This window comes from Sceloporus occidentalis, unplaced genomic scaffold, assembly GCF_023333645.1.
Source record: "Sceloporus occidentalis isolate IW3139 unplaced genomic scaffold, rSceOcc1.0.p SCAF_57, whole genome shotgun sequence".
NCBI lineage: Eukaryota > Metazoa > Chordata > Lepidosauria > Squamata > Phrynosomatidae > Sceloporus > Sceloporus occidentalis.
The window spans coordinates 861,246-872,091 of NW_028317037.1; the positions used below are offsets into that span (position 1 = coordinate 861,246).

The window sequence follows — 10,846 nt, forward strand, 5'->3', positions numbered from 1 at the left end:
CTCAATTCTGTCTTCAATTCAGATTTCACGTCCTGTTTCAGATCTCTCCTTAAACTATGATTCTGAGATCACAATGGGACAGTCTCAATGCTTCTGGTAAGGATCACAATAGTCCTGTCTCAATCCTTCAGGTAAAGAGCACCAGCCTGAACTCATAATAGTCCCGTCACAATCTTTCAGGAAAGGCACCTCAGGCTGAGATCACAATGGGACAGTCTCAATCCTTCTGGCAAGCTTCATAACCCTGAGGTCGCTATGGGCCAGGCTCAATCCTTCAGGTAAGGAACACCTGCCTGAAGTCAATAAGCCCATCTTAATCCTTCAGGGAAGGAGCATCAGTCCAAAGTCACAATGGGACAGTCTCAGTGCTTCAGGTAAGGAGCATCAGTCTGAGATCACAATAGTTCTCTCTGAATCCTTCAGGTAAAGAGCATGAGCCTGAAGTCATAATAGTCCCATCTCAGTCTTTCAGGCAAGGAACCTCAGGGTGAGATCACAATAGTCTTGTCTCAATCCTTCAGGTAAGGAGCAGCAGACTGAGGTCACAATGGGACAGTCTCAATCTCTCAGGCAATGGGCATCAGCCTGAAGTTGCAATGTGAGATCTAGAGTCCATCCTGTGCTCAAAAAATCAAACTCATTTGAAACAAAAGAAGTTTTATTGATGAATCCAGACAGAAACATCCATTAACACCTTTTTGCAAAGTCTGAAGTCCAAAGGAACTAGCTCAACCCCTCCCTAAGCCAGCCCCCAATTCCCAAGCTAAAGCAACACAAGCGGAGGTTGCATAGATACCAAGGTTGTCTATACTTCCCTTCCCTTCTCCCAGACAGCCTCACCTTGAAGAGCGGTGTTCCCAAGCCAGCTTCACTCCTCCTTGATAACCAGTCTCCAGCTGCAACCCCATCCCTCTTTCCAAACGCCCTCCTTCATCTAAAAGCCACTCCATCTGTCCTTCTATCATTTTCCATTATGTGATTTCTATAACCCATTACTACTATAACTACAACTACAACTGTAAGAAGGACCCCTAATCCGGGAATGGAGTTATGTCAGCCAGTTCTGGATGGGTTCACGCTTCCCCTGAAAGACTCTGTCCGTAGTTTGGGAGTGCTCCTGGATTCATCACTTCATCTGACGGCTCAGGTGGATGCAAAGGTCAGGAGCACTTGTTATCAGCTTCGGCTGATACTCCAACTGCGCCGTTTCCTGGAGCAGGGAGACCTTGAAACAGTAGTACATGCGCTGGTCACCTTTCGGCTCAACTTCTGTAACGCACTCTACATGGGGCTACCCTTGTGCCAAGTTCGGAGACTTCAATTGGTACAGAATATGGCAGCCAGGTTGGTTATGGGCACTTCTAGAACTCCCCACATTACAACAGTTCTTAAATACCTCCACTGGCTGCCCATTAGTTTCCAGGCAAGATACAAGGTGTTGGTTGTAACCTTTAAAGCCCTCCATGGCTGTGGTCCTGACTACTTGAGGGAGTGCCTCCTCCCATACAATCCACCCGCAGACTCAGGTCCTCTGGAAAGAACCTGCTACGACTCAAGAAGACCAGACTTTTAGCGGTGATCCAGAAGTCCTTCTCATCAGCTGATCCCAGGCTCTGGAAAGACCTCCGGATGAGATCCGTCATATTTCCACATTGGAAGCCTTTAGGAAGGCTATTAAGATGGATCTCTTCCGACAGGCCTTTCCAGACTACATTAGATCTATTGAATTGCCTCTCCCTCCCCCTGACCTTTACCCTTGCCATCGTTACTGTTATGGAAATTATTATTGATGTATCGTTCCTGCCCTCCCCCCCTTCAGTAAATGATCCATTTATTGCCCGAAAAAACTTTTTATTATATTGTGTTTGGAATGTTTTCTTGTTGTTTAATAGCCTTTAGGGGTTGATTAATGTATTTATAATTGGGAGGAGGGTTGGGGTTTTTGAAATTTTAATTGTATTTCTTAAATTGTATGTTATTTTATTACTGTAATCCGCATTGATTCCTTTGCAAAAAGGCAGAATATAAATAAATATTGATATTATTACTATTATTATTATTACATCCCTTCAAGGGGGTCCAAGTCCCTTTCAGAAGGTTCCCAAAACCGGGGTTGGGGGGATCTTTCTGAGGCTGTGGGTCTCTCTGTTGGTCCTCCTCTGCAGGGTTGTTGTGAAGGAAAAGGTAAGTATTTGAGAGGGTGCCCAATCCTGATCCTAGTTCCCAGGTTGCCAGGGGATTGCCAGAGCTTTGAGGCCCCTCTGTCTCCCTCCTCTTGGCTTTGGCCTAGATTTTGGGTCTTCACTCCCCCCCAGAGCCCCCTCCCCAGGACTCCAGAGAAAACTTCTCTCCCCCCAAAAAATATGTTGCTTCCCATGCTATTGAACCCTTTCCTGTATGATGTTTTCTATTTGGCACAAAACTCTTCCCCAAATGAGGCATCAAAAGGGAGGGTCTCTCCTCTGCTCCACTTTCCAGGAGGGAGGGGGCTCCTCAAAGCCCTTTTTACCTTTGGATCCCCCTTTCCTCCATGGCCATGCCTCTCTCCAAGGGTCCCCCCTGCCCTCTTTTCTTATAATAACACCCCAAGTACCTGGGCCCTAAGGAATCCCCCGAGGAGGGGGCAGGGAAGGAAAGATAGAGAGGAGGCCTGGCAGGACCCCTGCCTTTCTTTGGGGGGAGAAGAGGGGTTTCCTTCCTTCTTATAACCCCCCAAGGGATCCCCAGAAGACACTCCAGCCATTCCTCTGAATGAATGAGGGCTCTCCCCACTTCCCTCCTTCCCTCAAAACATACTATGATGCCAGCAATGGCTTCAGGGGCTGAGACTGTGCATACATAGATGCCCCCAAAGACCTCTCCTAGCATGCGCAGGTAATCCCTGGGCCTAGATGCTGATGATACTGCTGTTTATTCCGCTGGAAGGCTTTGCAGGAAAGGGAAGTTAGGCCGGGGGTTCAGCGGCCTAACCTTCCTTCCCTCATTTCTTCAAGGAAACCGCAATGGAGCCCAAGATGAAGAGCTGGACTCAGGAGGGAAAGGCAGGAAAGGAAGGCTCTGCTTTGGAAATATAGCTTTTTCTGTTTATCCTGTATGTTTGTGTGTGTGTGTGTATCTGTATCTGTGTGTATCTGTGTGTTTGCCTCTGCTTTTGTTATGGTTGGGAATGGAGCTGAGGACTGAGGAGAGAAGAGAGGGTCAGTTTGGGCAAATTCAGAACTTCTGTGCATCAGAGTCCATTGTGTTGAAACAGCAAAGAACTTTATTGAGAAGACATAGAAATTCAGTGTTTAAGCCAGAACTGCCCACTCCAATCCAAACAATATATTAAAACCCCAAAACCTAAAACATCACCCTCTTCCAAATATAGCCCCCACCTCCAATTCCCACAGTCTATGCTCCACAGGTAACAAGGCTCCCTTTGCCATTACCACAAACTAACCCTTTCTGTTAATACCTGCCCCCAACTTTCTTCAGCCAACATCCCACAAATTCCAAAACCTATCATTCCCAAAACTATTCTAACCAGCTGCAAGAAATCCCAGTCCCCTATCTACCTAATTTATACCACGACCCACAGTCCCCAGCCAAGTTTACAACACAAAGTAATTATCTACATATACTATCAGCAATGAAAAACTAAACTTAACAAAATACAACCTTAAAACATAAACAGACATATGGACAGACAAACTGTACAAGCAAAATCAAAAGAGCCTTTTCTTAGCACCACTGGATTGAAAATATAATTGTTGTATTCCTTATTGACAAAAATAATATTAGTTCACTACTGGGATTTGTATGGCTTCTCTCCTGTGTGGACTCTCTGATGTCTCACTAAGTCTCCCTTCAAAGAAAAGTATTTCCCACAATGCTGGCATTTGTATGGCTTCTCTCTTGTGTGGACTCTCTGATGTATCAGGAGGCTTGACTTCCGGGAAAAACATTTCCCACAATGCTGGCATTTGAATGGCTTTTCTCCTTTTTCCTCTCAAACGTCTTGTTTTTACCCTCCTAATAATGGTTTTCGTTAAAAAAAATATGTAGTTTGTTTTAGTCTCTAATCCTTATTCTTCTTGTTGTTTGTTTGTATGTTTGTATGTTTCATTCTTGGTAATATGAGTTATTCTGGTCTGCCTCCTTCCTTCTTCCCTGAAAATCTATTAATAAGAAAACTGGGGAGACTTTTAAAACCTCTCAAAGGAGCCACTTCTGGCCTTTTTTGCAGCACTAGCCTCCTCTTAGAAGCCAAAGCCCAATATTTGTGAAGAAGAAGAATAAGGCTTGTATTAAAACTATCCTCCCCATTTCTGATCCCTTTTAAGACACATGTTCCCCAGAAGGAGCAGAGCTGTGTAATAAGAAAACCCTCTCAGAAAAGAGACACAAAAGACACACAAAGAGACACACTTCCTTCCTTTTGGCCCAAGGAGCATGGCCTCCTTCTCTCTCTGGAGCCTCAGGAGAGAAAGAGAAGCCTCTGTTCAACTGAGGCCTCAGAGAAGGTTCTGGAACATTATTCCCCACAGTCACAAGCAGCACAAAATGGCTGCCAGAAGACAAAATTGCCAAGGATGGTGGGAGCGACAAGGATTCCAGCCAATCAGGGCCTGATATACACACACACACACACATACACGTGTGCGTACACATGCACACGTTCAGACAGGTATCTATGGGTATGTATAGATGTATCTATGGGTATTGTATGCAAGATCTATAGACTTTAAACATTCCGTGTGTGTGTGTGTGTGTGTGTGTGTGTGTGTAGGCTCTTAAAAGTATAAGTCTTAGTGCTCTTAGATAGAGATGCCTCCACATATATACATCTATGTATATGCACAAACACACATGCCACTTCCATCTGTTGTTGTCCATTGTTCTGGTCCGTTGTTCCAGGTGATGCTGGAGAAGAGGCCCTGCCTCCAACAGAACCAGAGGCTGCAGGTGATGAGCGAGCCCCCAAACCTTACAGCTGGCAGTGGATCAGAACTCCAAGGCCTGTCTCTTATAGTGGAATCGTAATGGGTTAACAAAGGAAGTGTGTTCCCACTGCTTGGTTAGTTCTCTTTCCGCTTTCAGGGATCAGTGCAGAAGCTCCAGAAGGTGAAATGAGAGATCACACACCTGTCACCAATCTAGGTCTTCTTCTTTACATCTAGAGTGGTGAGTAAAAACAGAATTGGACTATACAACTTTTAATTAGACACATAAGAGACCAGATCTGGGTTCAAACACTTTGTATGTAACATTTATTCTAACATTAGGGACATTCATTCTACTATATTACATATCAAGAGGCCTCAAATCATGCGCACATTCATACAATGCTCATGCACACAAATCTTCCCAGAGGTTGATCAGTTTTCTGAAAGAGCGATGGGTGCCAGTTCCAGCTGATTTTGGCACACTAGCACCATGGTTTTGAAGATTCCTTTATGCTTTTTAATATGTGCATCATTTTTCCTGATGAGTGACTTCTTGTTCCCATTCCATTCTTGTTCTGGTGCTCTTTACATCAAGTTGTGTGATACACAGTCCATTCTTCTTTTAGTACATTCGGTTTCATGTCCTTGCATTACGGTGTCTTTATTTTTTTGCACATTCAGTTTGAGCTTTTCTTGCTTCTCTGTGCCAGATCCTTCATCTCATACTTCATCTTCTATTTCTGTCACATTCACACATAACACACCTACCCAGCATGCTACATCTTCCTGTATGGCAGGGGCTTGGACTAGATGGCGCTTGTGGTGCCTTACAAAGCCAGAATCCTATAAATCCATGCTTTGTCATCCTGTGTGTCGGGGGTTGGACTACATGGGTCCTGTGGTCCATTCTTATTCTAGAATTCTATAAAACAACAACAACAACAATAGCAACACAACAACATACAAAAATCAATAACTTTATGAACAGACAACCCTTAAAAACAAAATCACAAGGGCTTTCTCTTATCACCAATGCATTGAAAATATTTTTCTTGTAATACTTCTTAACAAATACAGTGTTAGTTCACTGCTGGCATTTATGTGGTTTCTCTCCTGCATGGACTCTCTGATGTATCACTAAGTTTGACTTCGAAGAGAAACATTTCCCACAATGCTGGCATTTGTATGGCTTCTCTCCTGTGTGGACTCTCTGATGTTTCACTAGGTCTGACTTCTGAGAGAAACCTTTCCCACAATGCTGGCATTTGTATGGCTTCTCTCCTGTGTGGACTCTCTGATGTCTCACTAGGCTTGACTTCTGAGAGAAATATTTCCCACAATGCTGGCATTTGAATTGCTTCTCTCCTGTGTGGAGTCTCAGATGTGTCACTAGGTTTGACTTTAAAGGAAAACCTTTCCCACAATGGTGGCATTTGTATGGCTTCTCTCCTGTGTGGACTCTTTGATGCATGCCAAGGACTGGCTTATAGGCAAAACATTTCCCACAATGCTGGCATTTGTGTGGCTTCTCTCCTGTGTGGATTCTCAGATGAATCAGGAGGCTTGATGTCTGAGAAAAACCTTTCCCACAATGCTGGCATTTGTATGGCTTCTCTCCTGTGTGGACTCTCTGATGTATCAGGAGGTTTGACTTCCAACAAAAACTTTTCCCACAATGCTGGCATTTGAATCGCTTCTCTCCTGTGTGGATTCTCAAATGTGTCACTAGGTTTGACTTCCAAGAAAAACATTTCCCACAATGCTGGCATTTGAATGGCTTCTCTCCTGTGTGGCCTCTCTGATGTCTCACTAGGTGTGCCTGCTGAGAAAAACATTTCCCACAATGCTGGCATTTGTATGGCTTCTCTCCTGTGTGGATTCTCAAATGTGTCACTAGGTTTGACTTCCAAGAAAAACATTTCCCACAATGCTGGCATTTGTGTGGCTTCTCTCCTGTGTGGACTCTCTGATGTCTCACAAGGTCTGACTTTGAAGGAAAACATTTCCCACAGTGCTGGCATTTATGTGGCTTCTCACATGTATGGACTCTCTCAAGACTGACATGTTCTTCTGAAAAGAAAAAAAAAAGAACAATGACAGACAAGACTGACTCTCTGAATCAAGAGAGGAATGTGTTACCCCAAGATTTAGCCACCTGTTAACCCTTCCCTATTTGATATAAAATTAATAAAGTTGGAGTGGGTGCCCTGAATTTAGCATTTTTGCAGGTATGGATCCCTACTCATAGGAGGTAGCAAAGAAGAGATTGTAGGAGAACCTGCCTTGAGAAAATGAGTGGATTTAGCTGCATGATCCATTTATGTCTGTAGAGGTTGAAGGGATTATGGCTAAGGAATGGGACTGGAAGGAAATAGTCAGAAAAAGGCTCTGAGAATCAGTGTGCTAATCCCTTTTGTCTGAGGTACTTGCACCAATAATAATAATGATGCTGATGATTTATTTATAGCCTGCCCAATCACAAGGAATCCGGGTGGGTTACAACAATAAAAATAAAGAGAATAAAATAAAATAAAAAAATAAATACAATACAGTAAAATAAAACAGAGCGACGTGAGTTACAGTAAAATTCACAGTTAGGCCTGATGGAAATTGGGCCTGTCTTTTTCACTCCCTCCTAGGTCTGATGATGACAGTTGGGGCGGAGGGAGGGCTCTTCTTTTTGAGGCCAGAATATAATTTTAATTTAATTTAATTTAATTCTCCTCATTAATTTAAGAGAAGAAGTGATGGACAGAGTGAAGGAAGTCACAGTAAATGGGGAGAGCTTAAACCAAGCCCTCATTGCATTAAATTTGGTTTCAGACCATTCTTTCCTCACCCAGGAAACATTCTAAAGCAATTTAAACCTTTTCATACCCTCAGTTTCTGCCACTAAGCAACAACTGCAGCATAAATATCTGCTCCTAGTGGCTGTTCTTCAGCCTCAGTCCAGTTGCAGGCAGACACTCTGCTCCCTATTGCATGGGGTAAGAAAGCCAGGGTACCTTTCCCAAACAGAATTTTAATTCGGGCTATGTCCGGGTCCAATCTTATGTAAATCACTGCTGAATCTATTGGCCAAATCCATCCCAGATGTAGCCTGGGTCCGAGGCATGCTCAGGCATCCCCCCTCTTTTTTAAGTGGAAGCTTCCAACACTAAAAAAAATGGCCGCTGAAGTGCTGTGGCGATTCGGGCTGAATCCAGGATGGATTTGGCTGGTGGATTCAGCGGAGATTTACATATGATAGGACCCGGATGCAGCCCGAAACAGAATTCAATTCAGAAAAGTTAAGCTGGCTTTTTTATCCCATGCGATAGGGTCCTCTGTCGGTTTACATGGCTAAGCACCTCAATACACTCTCCAACCCCACTTGCCATGGGAGCTACTGACTTCTCTCCCCATTCCGGATTCTCAGCAACTGGGATTGAGATCCATCCAGGCAACATATTACCATTAGCAAAGGCTTACATTTATTCACCACTCCCACCTTTGTTACCTAATTCTCTCTGTGCATTTGTGTTCATTTTGCCTTTCAAATGCCTTTGGAGTTCTGTGTGATTGCAGACCTGCTATAGCTTTGCTGGATCCTGAGGTCACTGTTGCCTCAATCAAACTATATCTCCCCTTTGAGCCAAGTATCTAATTCCCCTAAAAGCATAACACTTGCAGGTGTCCTCCCCGGACTCCAGCATTTCAGGTAAAAAAGGGCCTAAGCAAGCTCAGGTAGGAAAAAGAAACATTAGAGAAAAAGGAATTTTTGTGTTGCCCTTTCCTCTCTTAACAGACATTGTTCATAATTGCTAAATGGAAGCCCTTAATATGTCTGAAAACCAGGGCCTGAACCGGTTCTCACCAGTTCAGTTCTTAAAACCTGTCAGGTTGGTGGCTGCCTCCCAATCCCCAAGGCCCCTCTCTTGACCCTTCCCAGAGGTCCTTTCCTGTCCACATACCTCACCTTATTTCCCCTCACCTTCCCACTAGGGCCCTCCGTTCTGGTAGTCAAGCCTGCTGTCCCAGCCCAGGATTTCCTCTGCCCCATCTAGGATTCGCCCCTTCTCACTCGCTGCCCCTCACTCCTGGAACCTTCTTCCCCCGCGAGCAAGAGCCATCACTTCATTAACCAGCTTCAAAACGGAGCTGAAGTCCATCCTGTTCAGAGAAGCGTTCCCAGGCATTGCATAATTGTCACTTGCTATTTGATGTTCTTTTCTTGTCTGTTTTATTGAATCATTTCCGGTATTGCTATGTATTTTATATGTATTATCTTAGTAGACAGGCCCCTTAGCCACCACCACTCCCTTCTCCTTCTGTGTCATGTCTTTTTAGATTGTAAGACAGAGGGCAGGGAACCGTCCAATTAAAAAGATTGTATGTACAGCGCTGTGTAAATTTACAGCGCTTTATAAATAAAGGTTAATAATAATAATAATAACAACAACAACAACACAGAGCTAGGCAATCCTGGCTTTGCTCCTCTTTCCTTTCCTGGCTCCCAGAGACCTGATCCCCTTCCCTTTCTCCCTCCACTCTCCAACCTTCCCTCTTGCCTATCCGCACTGCTTCAGCTTTCACCTTCAGCATCTCTTTCCTGCCTTTCTGTTTTTCCTATTCCCTCCATCTCTCTATCACAGACACACATCCACAGCATGTGATGCACAAAAGGGACATTCTGAGTCCCATTTGTTGAGAAAGGCAGGATAATCAATATACAAATAAGTCATTGGGAAAGCAAGAGCAAGGGGGCTGGGACCTGGACTCCAATTTTGGTGAGGGTCAAGTGCCAGCCTTAAGGCATCTATAAGACAGGGATGGCCTAATGTTGGGGATGGGGGGGGTCACACTGGCCCACAGGGGATCTCAGGAGCAACCTAACATTGTATTGTCTGGGGGTGAAATGAAATACTATTTTCTCCTCAGTATCCCACAGCATCCCTTTGGGGAACCAGAGGCCATTTTGCCACTATTGGGCTCTCTCTGAGCCATTGTAGGGCCAAGGGAGGCCTTTTCCCCAAGAAGACTCTCCTGAGCCTGAAAAGCCTGGAAGAAGGGCCAAAAAAGCCAGGAAACTTAGGACCTTTCCAGAAGGGCACCCTAGTACGTACTGTGTACGTACTAGGGTTGCCCGGGGGCATCTTTTTCAGACGCCCCCAACCCTAGTACGCACACAGTACGTACAAAATGGTGGCGCCCATTCTACATGCAGATGGTGATGCCCATTAGGATGTCACGACTGCGCCGCATTCAAACGGAGCGGCATGGACATGACGTCCTGGTGTCATGAAAGGGCGCTTGTGGCGCCCTTTCCACGGCGCAGGAAGGAACTCCATTTTGGAGCTCCTTCGTTCATTTGTGTCGCTGGTGCAGCCTTTAGAGAGCTGCGCCAGCGATACAAAAGAGAAAGGTGCAGAGTGGCCCCTTTCTCCTTTCCACGCCGCTGTTGGGGTGTCTTTGGGGCTTGAAGCCCCAAGGACACTTTTTCCAGGCCACGGCGTGGAAAAGCGGTGGATTGGGGCCTCAGGGCTGCCGCTGTGGCAGCTGAGGCCCCGATCCGTTGATGAAAGGGGCAGGTACAGGCCACCCCAAAGGGGCAGTCTGTAAACCGCCCTACTGAGGGATGTGCTGAGGAGCATTTGGGGGTGAAAAGCATTTATCTCCATAGTTCCTTCCCACAGAATCCTAGAATTGGCAGTTTAGAATGGGATATTTAGAATCCTTAGAAAGTGGAGAGCAATAGTGCCTCACCAAACTACAAATTCCAAGATTACACAGGATATTGTTATGACAATTAAACTACGTGTGAAAGTAGCTTAGGACTCATAGTAGACCACAAGTTGAACATGAGGCAGCTAAAAAGGTCAATATGATCCTAGGCTTTATCAATAAAAGTATAGTGTCTAGATCAAGAGAAGTAATAG

General features: G+C 44.9%; 1 protein-coding gene across 1 annotated transcript; it reads right to left on the bottom strand.

Annotated features, from left to right (window-relative positions):
* Positions 1–3,787: 3,787 nt before the first annotated feature.
* On the bottom strand, positions 3,788–10,194 carry LOC149287663 (uncharacterized). Its single transcript, XM_089492537.1, has 3 exons — positions 10,179–10,194; positions 6,060–6,998; positions 3,788–3,915 (listed from the first exon to the last, which is right to left on the bottom strand). The coding sequence occupies exons 1-3, from the start codon at positions 10,192–10,194 to the stop codon at positions 3,788–3,790; spliced, it is 1,083 nt and encodes a 360-aa protein (XP_089348663.1).
* Positions 10,195–10,846: the final 652 nt, after the last annotated feature.

Excerpts from the sequence above, each read along its gene's own strand:
- LOC149287663 (XM_089492537.1), bottom strand. Across the intron at positions 3,916-6,059 it reads GAAGTCAAACTTAGTGATAC|ATCAGAGAGTCCACACAAGA; the intron begins ATCAGAGAGTCC and ends GCCTCCTGATAC.